Source organism: Nipponia nippon, unplaced genomic scaffold, assembly GCF_047370975.1.
Source record: "Nipponia nippon isolate SJK-2023a ecotype South Korea unplaced genomic scaffold, ASM4737097v1 scaffold_13, whole genome shotgun sequence".
Taxonomy (NCBI): domain Eukaryota; kingdom Metazoa; phylum Chordata; class Aves; order Pelecaniformes; family Threskiornithidae; genus Nipponia; species Nipponia nippon.
Genome location: NW_028262324.1, coordinates 7,162,499 through 7,187,974, shown reverse-complemented (window position 1 = coordinate 7,187,974; position 25,476 = coordinate 7,162,499). Strand labels below are relative to the sequence as shown.

Genomic DNA, 25,476 nt, shown 5'->3' with positions numbered 1-25,476 from the left:
ACAGGGAACTGCTTTACACCGTCCCAAGTGACAACACACCTCCCTCAGAGACTTTTTCCCCTCAGACCAAAAGCGCGCAGCGATCGCTGCCCCTCAGCGGGCAGCTGCGCTTGTAACCGCCCTCCCTCAAACAACCGCCAGCCCGCCCGGCGGCGGGCGCCCTCCTCCTTAAAGGGGCAGCCTGCTTAAAGGACGCTGCGCCTTTAAGGAGGAGGGCGCCCGCCGCCGGGCGGGGCGGGTATTCGGCTTGTCAGGTCTGGTCGCCCGCCCCGCTCGGCGCGCAGAGTTGGGGCTGCGCTGTCGTTGCTATGTACCGCCTGCTGCGCCTGGGCCCGCTGCGGCCGCCGGCGGGCCCGCTCGGCGCCGTCCACCGGCGGGTCTTGGGCTGCGGCCCTCTCCTCGCCCGGGCTGGCCTCAGCCCGCCGCTGCCCCTCGTATCGCTGCGATGCGCCGCCGGCGCCTCCGCCAAGGTAGGTGGGTGTCTGGGAGCTCCCCGTGAGGTGCAGCGCTGTGTGAGGGGGCAGCGCGGCCTCAGGGCCCGCCTCTGGAGGGAGATGCCTTGACGGGGAGCGGATCGTAGCTTTGTTTAAAGCACAAGTTGTCCTGGTCTGGAAGTGTTTTCTAGCTTTTGGGGGTGTTTTCAGGATCAGGGGTTCAGCTGGCCTGCACCGCCTCAGTGGTGGGGGGGTGTGGGGTGGGGTCCCTGGGGGCTGCAGAGTTTGAGCGCTTCAGGTGAGTCATGAAGAATGAAAAAAGGCGTTTTCAGTAATACACACAGACACGGAGAAGCTCGAGTGTTCCTGGTGGCGGTGGCTGAAAGGGAAAAGTGCCATGGGTTTCAGCCCCTGGAAACGGCAGCGGGTGGCATGCTGGCGGTGTGCCCACAGAGAGGGGTCCTGTGCCTGGCTCTGCACCCTTTCGTTAGCTAAGAGATAAAATATTAACATGCACCCGGCTAATTATGTGTTTCACCATGCTTTCACCGTTTGGTTCATTTTTTGGAGAGTGGAAGGAAAAATTTGTATAAATTTGTACCATTCATTGTTTTGGCTTTAAATTTGAATTGACTCAGGGAGAAAAGTAAATGAAGGCCTTACGCGTAACAGTATTCTCCACTGCAGTACATTATTAAATCATGTTTATGCTGGGTTTCTATAGGAGACAGGGACCTGCTTTACACCTGCTTGTGCCAAGATTGTGAATGTGAGCTTTCCATACAGAAGCCTCCTTTACAGTTTAATTTCTACAGCTTAATTTTCAGGTTAATTTCTGTAGCCTCGTTACAAAGCATAACATGATGTTTCAGATTTGTTTTCAAGCCTGAGTTTGTCCAGAAGCTGAATCTTTGTCTAAGCAATGGGAATAAAGTTGGCTTTCTAGCAGAAATATTGTAGCAGAATTATATGGAAAATAGGTAGCTTTCTTTGCTAAGTTGTACGCTATTCAGGACATGACCATACTGGGTAGTCCGAATAGTATCTGTTGAAGTGGTACTTTTTCAACATGTTGCTTCGATATCATTCAGAAATGACCTGGCATGTGAGCCTGAGAGCATGAGTGAATTGAAATGTACTTGGATGATGAGAACAAGCTATTTTTCAGTCCTTATGATCTATCTTGCGAGTGTGGCTGTAAGACCCAGAGTTCCTCTGAGGCTTATGTATCTCTGTAGATTGACAGCTCCTGTTTTCATGGCAGCTATCTGAAGAAAATCTTCATGTTTGGCTCCTTCAATAGACAATGATCATCTTTGTTTGGATGAAAAATTCACTATAAGCTTTTAAATCTTAAAATATCATTCAAACCGTGCTTGGTTTTTCAAGAAAATAACACTATTGAATAAGTGAGTATTCTTGACTAAGCATGTGATGTTGATTGCATCATTAGGACAGCTTTTGGCAGAAGGTATTAAGAGGCTATTTTGTTCAGTTTATTCAACTAGTGCCATTCAATAATTCAGTATTTAAATTTTACAGACTGGGAGTTAAAACAGCATTCTTCCCTCCTCTCCCTCTGCCTCCCCTTTCCTATAATAAAACTGAAGAGTGAGAGAATGAGTTCTGAAACATGGTGAAGTAGCAGCCATGTAGTACAGCCATGTATGGAATCTGATTACTTCCAGTGGCTGAAAGTAATTAGATTATCTAACTATGAATCCATGCTTTTGCTTAATGAGCTTGCTTCAAAATATATATTTGAATATTTTTTCGTCATTTAGTGTTAAAACTACATGGTTTAAGCAATAGAAGATTTCTTTTTCTACTGAACATTTTTCTTTCTTAGTCAAGTTTCAGTTTCTATTCAAATATTGCTTTGGCTCATGAGCCAAAAAAACCCCCAAACCCTAACATTATCCATTCTGTTTGAAAATTTTAAAAATGCAAGAATCAGAATGAGTTGAGCTACATAATTCCCTGAATACATATTTATGGATCAGTGTGATTTCCTGTCAAAATGAAATACAAAGTAACACAAATTATGATTAAGAAAAACAGCAGCAAACATAGGGGTTTTTTTGAGTTGTGGGGGGCGGTGCGGTTGATATGGTTGAAATCACTGATTAAAGCGAGTTCATCCTACCATCAGCGTTGTAAGAGGAGCCTGCCTTGTATCCTCATTTACAATCTTGCCAAGTCCGAGGATTAATCAAAAGTATTTTTCTTCTAATGTGTGTGCTTTGGGACCGATCTACAGTAGGACAAATGGTGCCAGGCTCTCAGCAGCTGTACCTGTCCTGTGGGCAGCCGTGGCCATTGGTCTGGCTGTCACATTGTCACGACTGCTGCTGAGTTCAGCTGAAAAGAAAGGACTCCTCTAATCTTTCCTGACAACTGCTCACTAATTAGAGAAAAATCCTGAAGTCTTTGTGGAACCATTTTCTTTCTCCAGTTAGCATTTCTTCTATGGCAAGCATGAGGGGGTATCCAAGGGCTGTCTTACTACTAGCAGCGTATATGCCCTTCTTTGCCTGCGTTGCACTATCAGGTTGCTTTGAGGTGTATTTTAGTATGAAGTTCTGCACTTTAAATTTACCCAGATAAAACACTGTCAATACATTTTACTATGACAAACATTTTCAGTGAAGTTAGACTATTTACACTGGCTCTGGCGTGTCTGTGTAGCTATTGTCTACACCGTGGCAACAGTATTGCTTGTTGCTGTCATCAGTAGCAGTTCCCCAGTTCTTCCTTTTTTCAGCTGATCTACAGAGGGTGATTTATAGAAATGTTGGGCCTCTTCTACCGGTAAGTTGTTAGTAAGCCAGCATCGCTCTGGTATCATGTAGGCTTCCAGTGCCATCAGCTGCTTAGCCCTTGAACAAAAAGCTCTGTTAGAAGAATTCACTGTGTACAAAGCTGAGCAGTGGGTGTAAGCAAAGATCTTTTTGGCGCTTCAGTCTCATGTCTCAAGCAACTGTGTGGGTGTGCCTTGGCACACATTTGGATCAAATGGAAGACTGGGAATATAAGAACTCTTTAATTATGAAATTAGCACTGTGTAAGAACTTGCACCAAGCTCAGTGCATCCCTTTGATATGGATAGTTGGGAGAAGGGAGCTTGCATGGGCTCTGCCACAGGCATCTGCTCTCCTGATGTGAAAGCAAAAGTGTGTTACTAGCTTTCCCAAAGCATTCTGAACAGCACTGTATGCAAGCCACTTCTTTCATTATTTCAGATTGGTTCAACTGACTAGAATATGATATTATGCTTAATGCTAATAAATACTTTTAATTGTTTTCTTTTTAGGATGCAGGTGTATCCCCCAAAAAGGCAGCCACGGATCCCAGTGGTGAAAACAAGAAACTCAACAAATCCCAGCAACTGAAACAAGTTTTTAAAGAATATGGTGCTGTAGGAGTTTCATTCCATGTTGGAATTTCATTAGTATCTCTAGGCATCTTCTACCTGGCTGTGTCAAGGTGAGGTTTGTACGGTTGTCTGTAGCCTCTAGGTAGTGGTTTAGCCAAGAAAAATATCTTACCATTGTGCTTATTTCTGGAAAGAGACACATCTCTATGCCTGTTTGATCTATACAGAGTAATCTGAATTTTGAGTACAGATGGATCCATAAATGGATCTAATCTCCCATCAGGCATGAGAGAAGATCGATGTACATAGTCTTTTTGCACAGGTTTACAGTCCATGGTGGGCAGGTGACAACAGCAGAGTAGAGACTGCACCAGAGTAACTAGGCAGATGAGAGAATTTATTTTTGTTTTGCAGAGATATCTTTTGTTCTCAAACAGTAGCATGGTCTGTACAGATAGAGCTATACAAAAGTGCTGGAGCTTAGAGATAAATTTATTTTTCTGGGTGTTGAACTCAGTTTCTGCAGTTGAAACTGCAGAAGGCAACAGCCACTAAAACAGGATTAGATTAAAAAAGAAAATACTGGATAACCCTATAGGAGTCAGGTGGGAAATTGTGTATGTGCCTTCTGGTGGGAATGCATCGGTTACAGATATGTCTGTTGAGTGTGAGTTATTTCAACTGAGGAAACAGCGAAACACATTGTTTCTCAAAACATTCCCTGCTGCTTACTCTTGACTTTAGTAGGAATATGTAAATGCCCGATTTCTCTCGGTGACTACATTGTGGCACAGGGTGACAATGAAAATTTTTTCCTTCAGGTATGATTTGACTCCCAGGTACAAGATACTATACTGGCAAGTGAAGGGGGAAAGCTTACAATAACAACTGCGTTTGGAAAATTACTCCAAACATAGGAACCTTGATGAAAACTGCTGTGTCTATAGAGAATTAAAATATTAATGGATTTGGTGGATAATGCTTATTTGAGATCCATAATACTTGCTACATTTTAGATAAGATACTTGTCATTTTAACAGCTTTGTACCCTCTGTTAGAACTCTCTAAGCCTAACAACAGGTACCTTATTTGGTTTGGGTTGATCTATATTTATGTGATAAATTTCATCAATATACAGAATAGACTTTGTTTTAAATTTTGGGGAGATGAATTTCCAACATAAATTCACAAATTTCTAACGTTTTTAAAATTCAAAAGTAGAGAAATAGATTATTTATCAGAAGGTTAAGCATGGGACTGAGTATTCTCCATGCACATACTGCAGCTGTACAGTTGTAAAACTAAGAACATATTTGACTTTACAGGGAGCTTGTCAATTTAAAAGAAAAAAAAAGTGCATCTGAAAATATTGCATGTGTTGGTACTACAGAAGTAACTTGAGCTGTTACTGCTGAAAGAATTCATTGTTTTTATTCTTTAACAACATCTAGATTTAAACATAAATTCCAGAGTTGGAAGTATGCCATGTTAAATTCCTTGGAAAAATACCACTTTTCATTTATATTCTTTAGTGTGCAACCTTAAAATAAACTAAAAAAATCTTGTTTTCTTTTTTCCCCAGTGGTGTGGATATGACTGCAATTCTCTTCAAACTTGGTTTCAGTGAATCATCGTTGCAATCTAAAATGGCTGCTGGTACAAGCACATTTGTGTTGGCATATGCTATTCACAAATTGTTTGCTCCAGTACGAATCAGCATTACTATAGTTTCTGTGCCGTTTATTGTCCGATACTGCCGGAAGATTGGTTTCTTCAAGCCTCCTGCCCCAAATCCATGATGATTTCTTACTGGTTTTTACACTGTTTTTTAAATGTTCTATATCCATGTAGCTTTTCAGATTGCTTAAATTTCTTTAAAAGACTTACTTGGATTCATGTTAACACTGACCTCCTCTTGCGTTTCTTACTTGTTCTTTCAGGTGAATGTTACACTGTGCTGTCCTCCTTTCCCTTTTGCCACCTCTTCTTTAGAAAAAACTGTTAAAATGGTATCTGGTTTCTACTGCAAGTGGTAATATAAATGCTTGACAATGAGCAGTTCTGGGTCTTTATGATCTAGCTTTTTGGGCCTTAATTTTTTTCTTGTCCAAATAGAGTGGCAGCATTTGTTTATTACTATGTAGCTGGGAAACAGAGTAAGATTCTCTTCCGAATAGTCTGGAATAAACAATATCCTACTATACGAATAGTTCTTTTGGTAAGTGTATATATTGGAATCTAAGGTGGTAGGTGGATGTTTCTTTTGTTATAGAAGGCATGTATTATGACCCCAGTCTTACAATACAACATGCATGCTGAACTAACTTCAGTGGGAGTGACGTGAGTCTTATTGCACAGTGATAATTGTTCTAGCCAGAATAGGTGATGCACTGTTCTGAAACTACAGCTCCTTCGTGGTGCTTCCATGTTTCAAGATTTTATTGTTTGAAAGTGTGCTTTATTTAGAGGCTAGGAAATGGCCTTATTAAAGTTGGGGTTTTTTTTTAATTTTTATTTTTTTATGCCTGTAGACTCAGATGGAGTCCTGAGTCTACTGAAATCAGCATAACCAGAATTACCTCCTATGTGAACATATTCCAAAGATTATCAAGTCAGAGGCAAGGTATCTGTGGGTTTTTAATGCATTGACATCTGGCTTTGTACTGGCGACACATTTTTTTATCTGGAAACTAACCCTAGCAGCTTTCTGCTCCTGTGGATGAAACTCAAATCTGCACCTGAAGTCCAGACATCACAATTCATAGCTTCTCAAGAGCAATTCCTGTGCTTTTGTCTGACAGACTGTTGAATGTGCCTATTAGAGGGGGCTTTTCATTTCCTTATTTGGATACTATTCTTATTAGAATGTAGTTGCACATGCATATACTCACATATCGCCTTTCAGTTAACCTAAAGGCTGGATCCCAAAACTAGGTAGTCAGGGTAACATTCTGTGGTAAACCTGGGTTTCAGACTTGGGACTGTGCTTCTGTGAGATAGCTGTGGCTCGAGCTATCAGTCCTTCCTATCAGTTCCTCCTTCCAGGTCTGCTCTTTTTACGTTGTCTTTGTGCTTACCCGTACCCCAAGGTGGCTCTGACAGATCTGTTCATACAGGAATCTGATTCAAGTCAAATAGCAGGAAGTAACCCTGGTGATCAGAGGTTTTTTTTTTTTGCTGAAGTGTAGTGAATTGAGAAGAAGGAATCATGTGGTTAGGATGAAAGTTGGCTGAGGGAGGGAAGGAGGAGCAAGTAATTTCTTTCTGTTATGAGCAACTTATTAACTCCACTCAGCCATAACATTAAAGTGCACCCTAACTCCTTTCCCATTCAGGAAGGCCAGCCCATAGGCTGGCTGCCTGCTCTGAGGAGCCTCAGGCTCACAAGTGAGCAAGCAGAGTTTGTGCTCTAGGAAGAGGAGTCACAGCCACATCTATCCTTGTACCTCTGTAGTATTGCTACCTGTGGATTAATCAGAAGTTTTCTCTAAGCCAGGGAAAATGGGAAGAGATGTAGTTTACTTTCCCTGCTCTGTGGCAGCAAGATTTACTGGAGACTGCCACCTGAGAACAAAGAAGCCCTTGCCAAGGGCTTGGTCTCAGGGGGGCTGTGCTGTTAGCGCAAAGGAGGGTTTAGCATCTTCAGATGGAAACAGTTGCAGCAGCGAGCAGGTATGCATGCTAGAGGCTCAATGTATGATACAAACATAGCCTGTCTTTCTTAAGAACAAGTTTTACTTGCACTTATTTTTTTCTCCTGTTCACAGATGCCCATGTTGTGGGTTTTATTCCCCTACATGCCTTCTCTCTTTGTATCAGGTTTAGGGCAATGTTCTGTTACCAAGAATAACAGAAGAACTCCAGAATAATCACAAGGCAGCCTTGTTTTCTTCATTTAGCCACTCATGCCTGATAAGTATGTTTTGTCCTAAAGTTAATAGAAAATGAATATTCAAGCTGCTTCTTCAAAAAAAAAGAATCTTTCTGTAAAGCAGGAATCATTTAAAGCAAATGCACCTAAAAGGTTAAGTCACCAGCACTAACTAGAGATTTTCTTCCTGTAAAGAAAGAGAGCTTCCATTTAAATTATGACCAGAATTCAGATTACCTATTAAGAGAACTATGGTTGTGTAAACTACTGGCAATTTGTTCAGATGAAGTTTTTTGCAAAGTATATTTTAAATTAATTTGAGAATATATTTTGAATTCTAGAATCATTACTTGTAAAAGGATCATTTTTTTTTAAATGGTTTGTAAAATAGTGAAGATGACCTTGAAGTCTTAGAATGAAAATATAATAAATGGCTTTCTCTTAGTTTGCTTGAAGTGTTTTACTGGAAAAGAGTTGGTTTGGACGTTTTCTTGGCAAGTGCTGAGTGGCCTGACCCCTTGCTACACTTCAGGGAATAATGTCTTACACCACCAGATGTTAACATTAGTTCCTGTTACATATCCTGTTTGATAACAATACTTTCCAGACCCTTCTCTTAGAAATGCTTTGAATGACTTTGAAAAAAAAAAAAAGCAGGCCTAGATTTTAGTGGTTGTAGAAAACCCACAAGGTTAAGTAGCAACACATTTGGTACTTACCTTGTAATCCTGTGTTGGGAGTGTAGAGTAGTAAGTGACCGTATCTCCTGTGTGGCACCAGCTTCCTTTTTGACAGAGGTAGGAAGTAAACTTGTTTTGTGATCATAGGTGAAGACTCAAGCTGTACTGATGGTAAAGACAGGTGGTTAAGAGACAGCCAGTGGAAGTGATAAATGCCATAAGGAACCTTTCCATGCTGGTGGCAGTATATAACAAGTCTTTATTTTAAAAGTTGAGTGCTCACATTTAAGACAAAATAGAGCGAAAAATAACGCACACATCATTTCATAGGACACAGAGAAATGCACTCGCCTCACTCAGTTTCATATTACACCACAGTTGTGATACCCTTAGCAGCCCAATAAGTTAGGAGGCAGGTATCTCCGGGATATTGCACTGTTCAATAAGCTAGAACACCACCTTCCTCTTGTTGTTGGAACAATGAACCATTATCAGGACAGACCTCATAAGAGCCTTGAACAGCTTAATACTTACATCAACAAACCTGGCCCACATGTAACTGGATTTCAAGTATATTAAGTATTCCACAACCTCCAGCTAAATGTCAAATAATTTTACATTGTAATTAGAGTTTAAGACAGCCAACCCAAAGATTTGCATTCCAATTGCCACTGGATTCCAAGACCTGCTTTTCCTATTGTAAGCATTATAGTAGTCACAGTACAAGACTCCTTGCTGATCCCATGAGGTTACCCCTGCTAAGACTATGTTCTGGATGGGGCAGCAACATCACTTTTTCTGCTGTTGGGCATCTTTGTAGAGTTTGCTGTAATCCAGGGATGAAGAAGTATATCCTTCAGGGGCAGTCGATGGAATGGGTTATGCTTCAGAAGCTTCGAAATTAAATCCCTCGCACCTTCTGTTACAAATGGAGGAAACTTGAATTCCACCTAAGGAAAAGAAAGGACACGAAAGATGATGCAAAAGTTCTTTGGCCATAACCAAACTGGGGGGGGGGGGGGGGGCTCTACCCTCCAAGGTAGATCTAGAAAGGAAAGCTTTGTGGGCTATGCACCTCATGCCTATTGAGGTGAGATTAAGTAATTTCATCATAATCCTGAAGAATACAAGGTTCTTGCTGCTTGTAAAAGTTAAGCTAATGTATTTTTTCGATGTACTTCAAACAAGATTTGTTTGCTGGAACCTTTCTAGGGTACGCAACAGGAAAAGTTAAGCTTGTGTATTTTTAGTAACACCTTGAATGTTAAAATATTGATTTTATAAATTAGAAAAGGAAAGATGTGGAGGAGGTTAGTTGCTTTATGGAAGAGGTAGAAGTTCAGATGCAGGCAGAAATAGGGTAGAACCAAGGAAGTAAGGCAAGGTATCTTAAGGTCTCTTACAGTCATTCTACTGAATGACTGAAGACAGCTTTAGGGATCTAGTTTTATACATATCATTGTCTTGCTACAGTTCTAGTTATAATACATGCCCTTCTTCAAGATGACCATTTGTTAAGCTTCAATAAGACAATAAAAGTGAAAGGCAGCACAATTCAGCTAGTGCAAGTAAGTGTGGGCACATACCCTGGAAATAGCTCTGTAGGTTTCCTGGTATGTTTCTGCTTCAAAAGGTGGTTTCCCTACAAGGAATTCATAGCACAGAACTCCCAGGCTCCAAATATCCACCTTTTCATCATGTGTTCTTCCCTCGATCATTTCAGGAGGCAGGTAGTCAAGTGTCCCACAGAGAGTTGTTCTCCTGAAGAAAAGTCCAAGTTAATTTACTGATTATGGCAATTATAAGATCCATTTCAAGAGCCAGATGGAAGCTAATGGTGGCAATCACCTGTACCTCAGTGCAATCTACCCTGGACAGACTCAGCACCACCAGAATACCTGGTAAAGAAGTTCCAGCAGTAAGTTTTCTACTTTTGCTTTAAAGCATCTCAGTCACTGCATTCTTTCTTATTCTTATTTTTTTCATCACTCACTAGATCAAATATAGTCTTCCTTTGTCAGGTGCAGTTCAGACTAATTAAGGAAGTGTCTGAAGTATATTGCTAGTGTGATGTTTGAACACAAGTGCTGGTCTGTCCTCTCAGGGACCCCTATAACCCTACAAGTGTACACCAACCTTCTTCACTTTTTTCAGGTTCAGCAAGGTTTGAACTATACAAGTTGAAAAAACAGGATAAAAACACTCCCTTCTCTGCTACACCAGTTGACTATTAAGACCTTCGCTGCAGTGGCCCAGTTCTTAAACGATTTGTTCCCAGTATTTTAGGAAGTTCACATTTACCCCCATTCCACAACTGTAAGCGTGACAAGAAAGCTAACATTTTCATTACAGAAGTATTTCACCACATAAGATATATATTGCATTCTCACCTGGAAGATGGAGCGTGCACAGACCATCCAAAGTCAGCAATTTTTAATTCTCCATTTGAGCCAAGCAGCAAGTTTTCTGGCTTGATGTCTCGGTGAATCACGCTCTTTGAATGACAGTATGATAGGGCATCTGCTAGTTCTGTGATGTACTGTGTTTGGAAAGAGAACAAATCTTTAAAGTATAAAGACATTGCCGCTCTAGCTTATCTGGCTACCGTATAGCCTTTTCTAAGCATAATTAGTAGTTTAAGTTAGAGCAATTATTCCTTAAAGCCTTGAAGTCTGGCAATACAGGCTCTGCCTGAAGTGACCAAGCACTTGCAACATTAAGCAATGCTGAACACTGCTGTATTAGTGCTGTGCAGAAATTTGTCTTCCCAACTTATTCCTCGTTACAAGCACACAAGAAAACCAGCACCTGAGGAAGCTGTTTCACACAACAGAATACCAAACTGTATCTGAAGAGCTAGCTTTATAATGCAGATATTCCAGATATGAAGACCAAGTAATGTATAAGAAGCTAGAACAACCTACAGTAGCAGTTCTTTGCTCATCAAACTTGGTAAGCTTCTGAAGTTCTTTGTAGACTTCTCCACGAGGTGCATACTCTAGAATAAGGTAGACTCTTGTAACATCGTGGAAGTAGCCATATAATCTGAGAATGTTGGGGTGCCTGCAAAAAGATTGAAATATTCTTCTGAACAAGGTGTTTGTCCATATAACTTTAATTTCCATTTCCTGCCTCCCCCCTTTCAAGGCAAGCATAGGAACTTGAACATCTTGTAAGTGTTCCTTCAGCACACAACATATCCCTTAAGAGAGCTTCATAGCAGATAGATGGTACTTATCAGAGCAGCAGCTTAGACTCCCTACTAGCAAGCAGCTGGCCAAGCGTTTGGCTAATTCTTATCTTCTTGAACATGCCTTTCTACAGCAGCCGGAAGAGTAGATTACCATTGAAGGTGCCAATTCCTATGGGGTTTGGAATTTAAGGTTAAACACTTTAAACACTTTCCATGAAACAACTAATTTCTTCAGCAAGTTGGGCTCATTTTCCAGGAAACAGAACACCGGAAACAAGCTCGAAGTCTTGAGAAATTGCCATTACAACGTAAATCCAAGCAGCAGACAGGGGGTTTTTATTGCAACATGGAGATTTGTTACCAGAGGTTACTTCATTGCAACCTAGGCAAAGGTAAATCTTGGTGCAGAAAGGCAAGAATCCTAACTAGCAATTTCAAGGTGTCACATGTCTAAAAAGAAACTACTCTTCTTCAACAGGGTATGTTATCATAAACAAGGTTACTTTGTTTATTTGAACATAAACAAAGCAAAGAGTGTACTGGTCACTGAACTTTACCTAAGATGAGACTGTATTTCAACTTCTCTTCGTAGTTGATGTTCTACACCAGCTTCCTCAAGTTGTGTTTTAAAGAGCACTTTCAGTGCAAGAATAAATTTGCTCTGCTTTTCACGTGCCAGGTACACATTTCCAAATTTTCCTTTCCCCAGAGGACGACCAATTTCAAAATCATCAAGAGACCATTGCCTCCTACAAGAGAAAAGATAGTTACAAATGGCAGATACTTGTGCGGGCTTTGACTCCTAGGTTCACAATCAATAATGTTCCTGTTCAATAGACACTGAGTGATCTGAGCTGGATTTTAGTCTTTAAGAGAACACCACCAAGAGGCGAAAATACACATTGAGACTTTTCAAAAGAAAGTTCTGAAAGCTAGTCTCTTCCTTCCTGAAACTTAGGCACAGAGATACAAACGTCAACCACACTACTACACGGTCAAAGCTGCGTATACCAAGCCAGGCTCGTTTCAATACACTCAATACGGAGGTACTTACTAGTGCCCATCAGAACCGCACTGTTGAAGGTAGCCATACTACAAATCTAACTTCATCCTTAGTTAGATTCCAGCCTCTCAGACATATGAAGGAGGCTTTGTTTTCAAGTGTACATCTTGTGATTGGAGCAGTGGCTATCAGTGTTCTCTCATGGGAAAAGCTATTACTCATGTAGCCAGAAGTTTTTAGATTACAGGAAGTCCTCGTTCCTGATAATTATCAGGTCGAAGTAAACTTTCCTAGAGTTTCATTTGTTGTCTCTGTGAAGTGCAAAGCCACTGGTCTCCACAACCAAGGGGCTCAAGTAGCCTTCAGCTTAGTCCTAGAAGTTAAAAACAAGCCTAATCCAACAGGACTCAGTTAGCTAGAACAATTTAGGCATGCAACTTACTTTTTAGTCTCTTCATTTTTCTTTTTAGCAGTCTCTTCGTTTTTCTGTTTAGAGGTGCTTTCTGCTTCAGAATTTTTTGCTATATATAGAGAAGTAGATCAACTTTATGAACCAGACCCATACAAAAAAAAAAATCACATGGGAGCAAATCTAACCTCTGTGCAGTATCTGCAACAGTTCTTAGAATACACTCAATGACATTTTAAACAACCTAGTGTAGCTTGCTATTGGCAAAGCAGCATAGCAGTTACCAGTGCTATCAAAATGTAATTTTAAAAGCTTTCTCAAAAAAAAAACCCGCACCCATTAAGCTTCCCCCCAAAACCACACAGTATTATTGCATATAAGAGATTAACATGAGTACTGGAAAAACTGATGTCTGAGTGCCAATTACATTAATCCACAGCTGACTAGCGAGCATCTGGAAGTTTTTCAACACCCATATTGGCTCTAAATGGGCAATCCTGGCAACAAGGATAGTGCAGTGACCTCCAAGCTGCAGGCTGTGCTGCCATTCTGTTTCTGGGCACAACCAAGTGCTTCTCTACAGGACTGTCTCACATCATCATCATCAGCTTTAGGGTTTCTGCACTGCACTCTGCTTCATAGCATAGAAGCATCCCAAGTGTTACAACTGTGTAACTACATGTACATCGTCTTCAGAATTACCAGGTACTGGAGCCTGTTGAGGTTTTTCATTGCTCTTGCTTGGAACCTGAGGCCTAGCAGTTGGCTGGGCCGGAAACTTTGGTCGGGGCTGCTGCGTTGTCTGGTTATTAGACAGTTTTTGGTTTGACAGTACAGATTTTTGTGATTGTACAGGAACTCGCTGGGGAAAGTTTGAAGGACACAGAACACGTTGTGCTTGAACTCCACAGTTCAGTAACCGGCTCTGGGCAGAATGCTGAGACACAGGGACACGTTTCGGGGCATCCCCAATGGGATTAGCAATCTTCAAAAAGAAAAATTATATATTAATTGTAGCATAGCATACTATAACCTTTACCCATTCAGTAGAGAAAAAAAAACCCACAACACACATTAACAGGAGATGTTATGGTATTCTGATCTTATGTTTTAAGAATGAAAGCATTCTTAAATTTCTACATTGTAGAAAACGGCTAGCTTTTTCTTGTCAACATGCTTATTTATAGAATACATTATATATAATGCTTATAGAAGAACTTTTCCACACACATCTGAAGAATATCAGCCAAAGGCAGCGGGACAGCAGACCCTTGCTATGAAAACATAAACTGCTTTGAGTCATTGCTCCCTTTAATGCTCTTCATCTTGATGTACCTTGCGCTGCACCGGGAGTTCAGCAGAACAAAGCAAGTTTATTTAGTAAGGTTCGGCTATCTGCTTTTAATCTTTTGCTTCCACTAAGGGAAGGTAGCTTATGCTTATATACCTCTTTGTTTTTAAGTTAAAATAATGAGAAAGTGTCTGTGTTTCTATATACAAAAATATGTAACCAAGGTGATCTTAAGTACTCCTGCACGGGCAGGAGAACAGTGACATTAACGTGATGCTTGCTTTTGGAAAACACATCTGGAATAACCTGCCTACGCACATTTACTCTCTCTTTAAATGATCTTAGATTATACTTAAAATATAAGGATGATTTTCCAATTCAAGTATGAAATACCAATATTAGCAATTAAAAGAAGCAAGCCTTGGGCACTGTTCTCTCCAAGAGAAAGCTACTGAAAGATAAAGTTGGCAATTGTTTCCTGCACACAGAAAACATTGTTTCAAGACAATTTTCCTACTTTTTGTTACTTAGTACAGTTAACAATAATCACCACAGACAGTTTGAAGACTGTAGCTATTGTATGATCAGGAAAAATACGCCCACCAACCTAATAAGTCACTTACTTTCGTCACACGGCTGGGGTAGCCAGAATGGTTCTCTTTCGTATTCTTATCCATAGCGCCTGGGGAGAAGAGCCGCATACAGCTTAGCCTACGGATGAGACGTAGAGAACGGGTCACTTCCACAGAAAACACTGCGTCTTGGAGCTCCTCGTCAAGACGCGTCCCCCCCCTTCGAACGCCGCGAGGCCGGGCCGGGCCGGGCCGGGCCTACCGTCCGGCCGCAGCGCTCCGCCTCGCTCTCGGGCCCCGCCGCCACCAGCCTGCGCTCACACTCTCCCACCGGCCGGGCCCGTCCTCTGCCAGCACCGCCGGTCGCAGGGCCCCCCGTGCCGTGCCGCGGCCCTGCCCGCGGGTCGCGCCCCGGCCGCCCGCTCACCCCCGGCCTCCGCTCCCTCCAGCCGCCGCGGCTGTTTGAATTCAAACCGCCCTCCCTTAAATACCCTTTAAACTACCGCCCCTCGCCATTGGCCCCTCTCCCGCCGTTCGCGCCCGCTGATTGGCTCCTTTACAACCGGCCCGCCCGCCGATTGGCTCTCCGCACGCTGCGCTCGTTGCGAGGCCCAGCCTCGTCGCCGCGAGCCCCCGGGGCGCATGCGCAACGGCGGCCTGCTGCGTATCCCGAGTCGGTCCGGCCCGCCCGCCCCGAGGGCGGTGTTTGCGCTACATGCGTATTCTACGTACCGTCCGCCCGCCGCTGCCGCCTTCCGTACTCCAACTGCGTGGATCGGCGCCCCGCTCACACACTTTGCTCCGCGAAGTCTCTGCCTGGCCGGGTCTTCCGTTACGCAAATCGCGTACGCCCAGACCACCCACCTGTGGCAGCGCTACAACTCCCATCCCCTCCTCGCAGCCACCGAGGCCTCGCAGCGTGCCGCCGCCGGCGGGGGGAAGGGCCTCAGGTTAGTCCCGCATCCTGCGAGGCACCGGCCTCTTCCCTCTCCTCCTCCGCACACGCACCCGCCGCCCCGGGCCGAGGGAGAGGCGGTGCTGCCACCTCGCGTGGAGCCGAGCGCGAGTGGGGCCGGGGGCCATTGTGTCCGGCCGGCGAGGTAGGTGCCCCGGGCGGCGGCTCGCAGCCCCCAGGAGCGGGAGGACGGGCGGAGGGGTGAAGCAGGCCTCTGCCCTGCCCTCGCCCGGACGTGCGGCCCAGGGCAGCGCTCCACGTGCCGTCGGTTCTTGAGGACAAGTGCGAAGGGGACGCCCGCCTCGGCACAGCCCGGCGCGCCAGGGGAGGGACGCCTGGCCTGAGGTACCTTCGCCAGCCCGCGGACCCCTCGCGTCACGCCGGCGGCGACCCGAGGCCCGTGGTAGCTTCCGAAACCGCGCAGGTTCTCGAGGAGACGCTGAGCGGCAGCGGGACGACGCCGGCAGCGGACGGTCAGTGAGCGCGGTTCGTGAGTAGCAGCGTACGAGGAGCGTGAGGCTGCTGTGCTGTCTCAGTTGCCGGCTGCCCGAGTGGTCCTGCTCACGCCTGTGAGGGGGACCTTGGCCGCTGAGCGACAAGCGGCAGCCGAAACTAAGGTTCAGTACTTCGGGCCTCTGAAGAACCGTGACTGAAGGCAACTTTTAACTGTCTCTGCGGCGCTGAAAACAAGTGCGAGGCGACCCTGGTGTGTGTGTTGGTGTTTACAAGTGATACAGGATAGGTAAAAAGAAGATGTCAGGTCGTCGTGTGGCTGCAGCATGTGATAGACGTCAGCTGCCACGGGGCATGGGTAGCATGGCATCCCCCCTCCTTGACCCGCGGCCGCTTCGACTGCCGTTTCTTGAGGCTGACGTGAGTAGGACTTTGGGGAGGGCGGTGGCGTGCTCCCGGGACGGGCTTTCGGCCTGCTGAGAGACCGCGCGCTCCGGCAGCGGGCGATGCTTGCGACTGTGCCGCCCGAGCGGCTGCCGTCGCCGGGGAGGCCTGCAGCGCCGAGCAGCAGTGCCAGCAACTTGGTATTTGACAGCCCGCTCGCCTCCCCGCCTTCGGGGTCCCGGCGGCTCGGCCCGAGCGCCGTTTCGCAGCTTTGCAGCTGGGACACAAAAGCGCCCCGGCCCCCTCCTCCCGCCACCAGCCACCCTCCCGTTAGGGGCCGACCCCCGCAGCTCCCCGGGCCGCCCGGCCAGCGGGGCCCGCCGCCCGCCTCCCGCCCTGAGCGCGGCTCCGCCGGCCCCGGCCCCCGGGGGAAGGGGAGCGGGACCCCCGCCGCGGGCCGCCCGCGCGCCCCGCCCCTCCCCGCCGCTCGGGGGCTCCCTGGGCGCGTCAGCCGTCACGTGACGCGGGGGGGGCCCTGCTTGTGCCCGGGCGCGCGCGCGAGGTGTCACGGTCATGTGATGGTGCGGTTCTCTCCCTTCAAGAGTCGCCTCCAATCGATTTGCGGGCGCTCGATGCAGCAGCCTTCGCGGAGGAGCATTCTTCGGGCCCGGCCGCCGCCGCCGCCTCCTCCCCTGCCGCCGCCGCCAATCGATGCGCTCCGGGCTCCGGTCGCCATTTTAGGGGGAGAGCGAGGGAGGCAGAAGGAAGGGTCGGTAGGTACCGGGGCCGCTCCGGGCTCTCCTCGCTTTCGGCTCCGCTGCCCGGGCCGGGCGCCCCCGCCGCGGCTCCCGCCCGAGGCTGCCCGCCCCCCCCCCCCGCCGGCGCTGGAAGCCCGCTTTCTGTGTCCGCTGTGCTCCGGCTAAGCACTCCCCGCCCTCATTCAGTCCCTTTCCCCCACGCCCCCTCCCTGCCCGGTTATTGGTCCCCGGCCCCGGGTGTTGGTCGTGCAGCCCGGGGCTGGGAGAGGGCGTACGGGCGGGGGACCGGCGTCTGCCGGGCGGGAGGAGGCGCGGGGAGGATGCGGTCTCCCGGGAGGGGAGGGCGGGAGCGGGCTGGGCTGCGTGAGGGCGGCCGGGCGGCTGACTGCCCTCCGCCGTTCACGTTGGTCGCTTCCCCGGTGCCCGGCCCGCCGGCGCGAGCGAGGCTGAGTGAAAGATGCCGGCAGAACCATCGTGCTAACTAATACCGCGTTATTTCTGTCTTCTCTATTGCACCTTAAACAGTTCGCGTTCTGTTTATTGGCGAGATTTTCATTTCTACAGCAAACCAAGTGCAACAGGTTTTCCTTTTTTTTTTTTTTTCTTTTTTGGTCTTTCATTTCTATGTCTCTGAATCTTACCGAAAATACGGTAGTATTTGGTGTCTGCACTGAAATTCAGCAGGACGTGCTGTATTTAAAGGTTGTGGCTGTTCCATGCAACTCTCTTGTATGTGATTTTTCTTCTTTATTTCAGGCCCCTCCAAGGCATTCCTTGCTCACAATGTATAGAACAAAAGTCAGTTTGAAAGACCGTCAGCAACTTTATAAACTGATAATTAGTCAGCTGCTATATGATGGATACATAAATATTGCCAATGGCTTGATAAATGAGATAAAACCACAATCGGTCTGTGCACCATCTGAACAACTGCTGCACCTAATTAAGTTAGGTAAGCTGGAATAAAAACCTAGCGTAAAAGTCCAGTTTCTAAATCCCCGGCTTAAATCCTTGTGAATTAAGAGGTTAGTGTTACTGAAAAGACATCTTTTATGCAAAGGTTGTGTCTAGTAATAGCATAACATTTTTGTATATTTAGACACAGCCTTTGCCTCTGTGGCTTTTTTTGAAGGGCATTCTAGTTCTATGTTTCTGTCTTTAGTGGGCATTAAAACAGATCACTGAGTGTTGTCAAAATCTGTTTGTTTGAACTTCTTGTAACATGTAAGAATACCTGGCCAGGGTCCTGGGTGACTGGCAGCCTTCTAAAAATACGCTCCAGTAAATGGGATCACTGAGTCCACAGACCTAATAGAAAACTGACCCACGCAGTTCTCTGCCAACTTTAGAAATATTTTCTATATGATTCTTCCTGACGGTGTTGGAAAGGGAGCAAGCCCTTCCATTGGCAATCTTCACTAGCCTTTATATATCAGTCTCAAGCAAATAAGCTTCACGGTCTAGGGTCTCAGCAAAGGTATCGTCTGTTCTCTCTCTGTGTATCTTTCTCTCTGAAAGTACATCTGTGCCGCAGTATGTAGTCAAAATGCCTGAGCTGCTGTTGAAGCAAGCTGACTAGGTTACTGGAAGAGGTCTAGCCATAACATCATGTCTTCTCTGTATTGTAACTGAACTGGTTCTGCTGCCTGAACTAGTTGAGTTCCAAGAGTATAAATATGTGAAGTCTTGTGTCTGTTTGAAATCAGAGTGCTAGACTTGCAATTTGTAGATGAAAGCAACAAAAACTTTTCTATCACATTTGATCAGTTGATGATCACAGTTGGGCACATAGCTGAAAATTCTCGTGTCTGGCCTGTTACCACTTCCAGTGCTGAACTGTCTTTGTTCTGTAGATGCATCCTGGAAATAAAAAAAATTAAAAAAAATTCTGTAGAGTGGGTGTGAAAAGGAGTAAAAATTTTCATTTACAATGCTGGGATAGCTGTGGGGTGTGGTTTTTGGTTTTGTTTTTTTTTTCTTCAATGCAATAAAACAGAAAAGAAAAGAATCAATAAATGCTTCAGTTTTTTACTTCAAATCTCATGTAATGATGTTGGGGCTTGTTTCTCCCTCCGTGAAAAGCTGACTAGAGGCCTGTCAGTGGCTTCAGTAACTGATTGTCAGTGCATTTATCAGTACTTACCATCCTACAACATTTGCTGGATGTATTTCCACAGTTAGTTTTAAGAGCTGTATTCTGCTCCAGCATAGCCAAAGTACCTCTCATTTCTCAGGAGAAGTATGGCTGTATAACTAAATTTGCTCTGCTAGCTTAGCTTTGTTCAACGGGGGCTGCCTCTCCTAAAACCTGTCTCATAGCTGTTACAGAAGTCTGTAGCATAGATCTGGCCACAGCCTATCTGTCTAAGGAGAAGGTTAACCTGGTTTAAGTGCATCAACTTCTCTCTTTTCAGGAATGGAGAACGATGACAGTGCTGTTCAATATGCAATTGGACGGTCAGATACGGTAGCTCCAGGCACTGGAATTGACTTGGAATTTGATGCAGATGTACAGACCATGTCTCCCGAGGCTTCTGAATATGAGACTTGTTATGTCACATCTCATAAAGGACCGTGTCGTGTAGCTACGTATAGCAGAGACGGACAGTTAATAGCTACAGGATCTGCTGATGCCTCAATAAAAATTCTTGATACAGAGAGAATGTTGGCCAAAAGTGCTATGCCTATTGAGGTAAAATATGACTTGAATCGTAACCACTTTGTGAATTCTTGAGGTGCTGTCTGTTTCATGCCATGTCTGTGCCTTGTGGCTGGCTCAGTGGGTTGGACTAAATATCTGTCTCGCCGTATTTCCTACTCCAACAGCGGCTCATAAAGTACCCTTGAAGAAAAGGAAGAAGAAATAGGGCAAGTATACCTGTGTAACTTCTGGCAGCAGTCTAGAGAATTGAGCCAGAAATCGCTTCTAATCGTTGCTGATAATTGCTGTATTGTATGAACACGGTTCCTTTCTGAACCCACTTACACTTTTGACCTCTACAGCCTCCAGCGGCTGTGTGTTTCAGAACTGTTTCACAGAATACGTATTTACTTGCTTCAGTTTTTCTCTAATGCAGTTATTGGGTAGCAATTTAAAAGGGCAGGGGGGGTTCACAGAGTGCACACCAAATTCTCAGCAGTATCCTGCATGAGTAAAAGTTGCAGTTTTCCTAGTTGGTACAGCTTCCCTTAATTCTTACGGCAATACAGTATTTTGATTTGAGCTGTTTATGAAGGTGATATGTTTCCTTGCACTAGTTCTCTGCTACTGAAACTAGTTTGTCCTTGAGCAAGTTAGTTGACCTCTGTAAAGATACAGGACTCTTATCTGATAACGACATATAATGGGCCTTCAAATAATTAAGGTAATAGTGATTATGTGCCTAGTCATGTGTCAGAAAGGCAGCTGTTGTTTGGCCACTCTGGCAAGCATAAAACCTACTTTTCCTGTCAAAAGCATGTTCTGCTTTCTAACACTCTAACTTGTTGAATGTTCTTTGTAGGTCATGATGAATGAGACAGCACAGCAAAACATGGAAAATCACCCCGTTATTCGGACTCTGTATGATCATGTGGATGAAGTTACGTGTTTAGCTTTTCATCCAACAGAACAGATCCTAGCATCTGGTTCAAGGGACTACACACTTAAATTGTTTGATTATTCAAAACCTTCTGCCAAAAGAGCCTTCAAATATATACAGGTTAGATACAATACCAGTTCAGAGCAACCAAAGCTTGAATGTATAAGTACTGAGGTATCAGTGAGCTGAATTGTGTCTGAGTTTGTAAGCGGTTAGGTACGTAGGAGTATGCAGCTACAAAATTTGCAGACGTTACGGTAATTACGTGTTAAGACTTCGTGCATAATGGTTACCTATATTCTTTAAATCTAGTGCCTGTCTGCTTTTTGTTAATCTAGACCAAATCTAATATGGGTAACTTTGAAGTCAATTATATTATCATTGTTTTGGAGGAGAGTTTGGGATTAGGTGGTGGTGGGCTTTGGGGTGTGTGACTGGCTGACAAAGCCTCCTGTCACTTTTGTGCCATATCCCAAAAATGAGCGGGCGCTGCAAGCTGCTCTAGGACAAAAACTATGATACATTTAAAGGTAGCCTGTCATTTTAATCCTATAAGAAGCATTTTCTATTTTGCAAAAACGGAACACGTTGTGCTAACTGATAATTTAACTAGTTTTTTAGCACTTTAATGCCACCAGAATTGACACTTCCATTTCAGATTTTTTTTCTTTCTTACACCAATTATGTATTTTTGATCAAACAGGAAGCAGAGATGTTGCGCTCAATTTCTTTTCACCCTTCTGGAGATTTCATACTTGTTGGTACCCAGCACCCTACTTTACGACTGTATGATATCAATACTTTCCAGTGTTTTGTGTCTTGCAATCCTCAAGATCAGCACACTGATGCTATATGTTCAGTAAATTACAACGCGAGTGCAAACATGTATGTGACAGGAAGTAAGGATGGATGCATCAAACTGTGGGATGGTGTTTCAAATCGCTGTATCACTACTTTTGAGAAGGCACATGATGGAGCTGAAGTCTGTTCTGCTATTTTTTCCAAAAATTCAAAGTATATCTTGTCAAGTGGAAAAGACTCTGTAGCTAAACTATGGGAGATATCCACTGGTCGAACACTGGTCAAATACACAGGTAGGTGGCAGGTGACCTTCCAGGTACCTTCTTTTTCAGGTACTGACCCACAGCAGGGGTCATAATATTGTCGGAAGAATAGTAATTCTTAAAAGCAATGGGAGAGTGCTGCTTCGAGGAAAATTTTTGAAAACACTTAATGTGGACTAATTCCAGAAGAGAAGCTGTGATTCTTGTATGTCAATCAGTGTAAACATATTTAGTCTGAGTAGATTTTGGAGACTTTTCTGACATCGTTACTCCATTGCTTTGGAGGGAAGTTATCACTATCTTAGGGAAAAGTAAAAAGGAGCACAGCCCTAAGGACTAGGACATTCGTGCAGAGGGTTTTGTTCTTTAGTTTTTCCTTAGTGTGTTTTAGAAACAGTGATGATGAAAACAATACAGCATCATCACTTTTCTTGCTGGTGATCATTTTGATTTTGTGACTTTTCTATTTGTTGCTGTACTAGGGGCACAGTTTAAACTGGAAGGGTCAAAACTAACACCTAATCCATTTCTGGCTAGAGTAGGCCACTTTCCTGCAGAGTACCCACCTAGACAGGGGGAATTCAACCTATGGGGCAGTTGTTTTAACCATTAGACTCTTGTGCGAAAAACAGCTTTAGTAAGCTGTGGCAGTATTCTGAAAAAACAGCTACAGCTGGTTTGTTTCTTTTTTTTTTCTTTTCTTTTCCAAGGATGTAATTGTGTGCAAGGTAGTCATGCTCAGAGCACGCTGACAATACCATGCTTTGATCTCAGCAGGACTTAAGAAATGGTGAAGGATGTAGAAGCTTTGCATACGATAGCAGCTCTGTGATGGGGGAAGCTTTTGGGTCAAGCAGTAATGCGCTTAAGCATTAGGAGTCATAGCAGGAAAGAGGAGAGGATGTTGACAACTTTGTGTATCAGCTTTTGGGATGTGTATGGTCCTTTTTTGTATGCTAGCTCTGTTTTGCTCTCAACCAGCAGGGTGCAGCACCTCCTTGATAAAGTTTTGCAAAATATCAGGTAGGATGCGGGTGTGTGCCTTGCAAAGTAAATGCCTATATATGAAACACACATTTTATTTGAAGGCTATGGGGGGAAGGTATGGCCGAGGTAGGTCATATAATGTGCCATGTGATATACACATTAAAAGCAGAAGTTGTCGTTGATAATGAGAATCTGTGTATTCTACTATCTGCAGTCTCTCCCCTTAGTTACAGCTGCAAGCCTCGTACAAAAATTGTAAGGCAAAAGTGCTCTTAAAGTTAAGTGATTGCACTCATACTGAGTGGTTGGCCTTGACTGACACAGCTGGAGTAGTTAATCTTTCTGTCCTCTAAGAAATTTTAGAATATACCACGTATATAACTACAAAAGAATATTCATTATTGATTCACCTGTTGGATGCGGAAGTGGTAGGCTAACTGAGAAAATAAGGCTCCTTTGCAGACTGCAGAAGTTGATGCTTATGGGAGGTTTATTCTTAAGTCTTTGGAAATTTCCTAAAACTGATCCTATTTGGGTTAATATTTTGCTGCATATATTTAGGAGCTGGTTTGAGTGGACGACAAGTACACAGGACACAAGCTGTCTTCAACCACACAGAAGATTATGTGCTGCTTCCAGATGAAAGGACCATAAGTCTCTGCTGCTGGGATTCAAGAACTGCTGAACGGAGAAATCTTCTTTCTCTTGGGCACAACAGTATTGTCCGTTGTATTGTCCATTCTCCTACCAATCCTGGCTTCATGACCTGCAGCGACGACTACAGGGCTAGATTTTGGTACAGAAGGTCGACGACAGACTAAGGACAGCTTTGTAAAACAGTGATTATCCAGATTCATTCTATCACCTTGTATTGATTGTACTGCCAACAGATGCCTAGATGAAAGCCGTGCTGTGTCTGTTTTTTAATTCTGTCAAACGTGGCAGAAAAATATCAAAATACTGAGACTAAGTTTTGCCCCACGCTAATTTTTTTATTAGTGTGTGTGGCATTAATTTTTGTAAGTCATCTCTAATTGTACTCAAGGAGTGTGTGTGGGAGAATAAAGTGATCCTTGCAGGAAGGATTGAGCTTGTTCTCCTGTCTTTCTAAATCCCGTGAAAGATAATGTGACTGTATCTTGCTCAAACTGGGCAGTATGAGCCAGTTTTGCTCTGCATTGTATCTGTGCAATCCCACTGAAGTCTGTTTAAAGAATGGATTACACAAGTAACAGCAGAACTTGGCAAATACTTTAATGAAGCCTTAAGCTGCCTTCAGTTCTGATTCATTCTTTGCAAAGCTCTGTTTTGTATCTTTTAGTCTGGGGTTTTTTTGGTGGATTTTTTTCTTTTTTTTTTTTTTAATTGGCCAAGTGAACCGTCAATTCTGAGCCAGTCTTGTGCCATAAGAATTTTTGAAACAGGATTTTAAATTGTTTAGATGAATTCAAGAAATGGTGTTCTAGTTCTGGTATTAAAGCTCAGACTTGAAATCTTGTCGTCTTTTGAATTTATCTTAACAAGTGAGACCTCAAAAGTAAATTCATAGTTTTGTCAAGGAGTATCCACATTGCAACTGTAAAATGTGACAGCGCTGCAGCATGTGAAAATGAGAATAATTTTGCTATAGAGACCTTTAGTATCCTCTCAAAGAAAGAAACTGTTGTGCATATTAATTTTTGTATATGTACCGCAGAAATGTCACTTTGCTTCATTTTATTGAGGAATTTTAATTCTTTAAGTCTGTTACAGCACTTGAATTACATTATTTTTTTATTACTCAAAAACCCAGACTCACTTTGGTCTCCATGTTATCTCTAATAGTCCAAGTTTCCCAGGCCTCATTCCATTCAACAGAAGTACAGATCATTAAGAAACTCCGTGCTTAAAGCTTCTGTAAGTTTGAAAATCCACTACTTATTTTTACAGATAGTTGCCTGTGCAAAGTTTTAAATGTGCTCATTCAGGCATCCTTGTACAGTGCTCTTGGGCTTCACATTTGGGAGGCTTCCTTTAGGCAAAAGCTCAGCACTTGCTTTCGTGAGGATTTTTAAATGTAAGATTGTTCTTACTGCTGGATTAACTTTCCATTACCACTGATGAAGTGTCTTGTCAAGGGCTGATGAGGGTACAGGTTTTGTCTGTATTTAAATAAAGATAAAGAAGGAAATGTATTAATTTTCTATATAACAAAGGAGAAATTAATTGAACATTGGAAGGCGCTCTCTTTGGGGACACGTTAAAGCTTGGTGAATTTGTTGTGTTACATCTCGGACGTCACTATAGACTTACAGTATAGAATGGGGGTGGTTTTTTAAAAGAGGTAGAGAATGAAATTCAATTTTCCTTTCAAAAGCTACTGCTATGCAAAACATTTCTTAGGCTTAGCAGTCCTCTTTGTTCCTCCTCTGCCTCCCTTCAAGTTTCTAAAAGTTTAGAAACATGGGAGGCATGAGATAGCAGTT

At 43.9% G+C, this 25,476-nt stretch overlaps 3 protein-coding genes across 7 annotated transcripts; 2 read left to right on the top strand and 1 right to left on the bottom strand.

The window, feature by feature from the left end:
• Positions 1-228: 228 nt before the first annotated feature.
• On the top strand, positions 229-8,125 carry MIMS2 (mitochondrial inner membrane scaffold 2). The gene is made up of 3 exons (XM_009465550.2): positions 229-470; positions 3,748-3,920; positions 5,393-8,125. Exons 1-3 carry the CDS (start codon positions 309-311, stop codon positions 5,607-5,609), a joined length of 552 nt encoding a protein of 183 aa, XP_009463825.2. The 5' UTR covers positions 229-308; the 3' UTR covers positions 5,610-8,125.
• A 469-nt stretch (positions 8,126-8,594) lies between these two features.
• Positions 8,595-15,295, bottom strand: AURKA (aurora kinase A). Of its 3 annotated transcripts, none has more exons than XM_087749950.1 (9): positions 15,257-15,295; positions 14,881-14,968; positions 13,669-13,951; positions 13,000-13,078; positions 12,112-12,303; positions 11,286-11,424; positions 10,752-10,900; positions 9,948-10,122; positions 8,595-9,311 (listed from the first exon to the last, which is right to left on the bottom strand). In XM_087749950.1, exons 2-9 carry the CDS (start codon positions 14,956-14,958, stop codon positions 9,126-9,128), a joined length of 1,281 nt encoding a protein of 426 aa, XP_087606076.1. In that variant the 5' UTR covers positions 14,959-14,968; positions 15,257-15,295; the 3' UTR covers positions 8,595-9,125. The 3 variants fall into 3 exon arrangements, with proteins under 3 accessions (XP_087606076.1, XP_087606078.1, XP_087606077.1); XM_087749952.1 differs by having other exon boundaries at positions 15,151-15,272; XM_087749951.1 differs by lacking the exon at positions 15,257-15,295 and adding an exon at positions 15,092-15,237.
• A 190-nt stretch (positions 15,296-15,485) lies between these two features.
• On the top strand, positions 15,486-25,185 carry CSTF1 (cleavage stimulation factor subunit 1). 3 transcript variants are annotated; one of them, XM_087750150.1, is made up of 7 exons: positions 15,486-16,657; positions 17,224-17,394; positions 18,136-18,331; positions 19,794-20,071; positions 20,883-21,080; positions 21,664-22,054; positions 23,573-25,185. In XM_087750150.1, the coding sequence occupies exons 1-7, from the start codon at positions 16,538-16,540 to the stop codon at positions 23,830-23,832; spliced, it is 1,614 nt and encodes a 537-aa protein (XP_087606276.1). In that variant the 5' UTR covers positions 15,486-16,537; the 3' UTR covers positions 23,833-25,185. The 3 variants fall into 3 exon arrangements, with proteins under 3 accessions (XP_087606276.1, XP_087606275.1, XP_087606274.1); XM_087750149.1 differs by having other exon boundaries at positions 15,487-16,129; positions 16,209-17,394; XM_087750148.1 differs by having other exon boundaries at positions 15,487-17,394.
• Positions 25,186-25,476: the final 291 nt, after the last annotated feature.

Excerpts from the sequence above, each read along its gene's own strand:
- MIMS2 (XM_009465550.2), top strand. The coding sequence starts at position 309 with ATGTACCGCCTGCTGCGCCTGGGCCCGCTGCGGCCGCCGGCGGGCCCG. Across the intron at positions 471-3,747 it reads CCGCCGGCGCCTCCGCCAAG|GATGCAGGTGTATCCCCCAA; the intron begins GTAGGTGGGTGT and ends TTTTCTTTTTAG. Across the intron at positions 3,921-5,392 it reads TTCTACCTGGCTGTGTCAAG|TGGTGTGGATATGACTGCAA; the intron begins GTGAGGTTTGTA and ends TTTTTTCCCCAG.
- AURKA (XM_087749950.1), bottom strand. The coding sequence starts at position 14,958 with ATGCGGCTCTTCTCCCCAGGCGCTATGGATAAGAATACGAAAGAGAAC. Across the intron at positions 13,952-14,880 it reads ACCCCAGCCGTGTGACGAAA|ATTGCTAATCCCATTGGGGA; the intron begins GTAAGTGACTTA and ends TTCTTTTTGAAG. Across the intron at positions 13,079-13,668 it reads TCAACAGGCTCCAGTACCTG|CAAAAAATTCTGAAGCAGAA; the intron begins GTAATTCTGAAG and ends CTCTATATATAG.
- CSTF1 (XM_087750149.1), top strand. The coding sequence starts at position 16,744 with ATGCTTGCGACTGTGCCGCCCGAGCGGCTGCCGTCGCCGGGGAGGCCT. Across the intron at positions 17,395-18,135 it reads GGAGGCAGAAGGAAGGGTCG|GCCCCTCCAAGGCATTCCTT; the intron begins GTAGGTACCGGG and ends TCTTTATTTCAG. Across the intron at positions 20,072-20,882 it reads AAAGTGCTATGCCTATTGAG|GTCATGATGAATGAGACAGC; the intron begins GTAAAATATGAC and ends TGTTCTTTGTAG.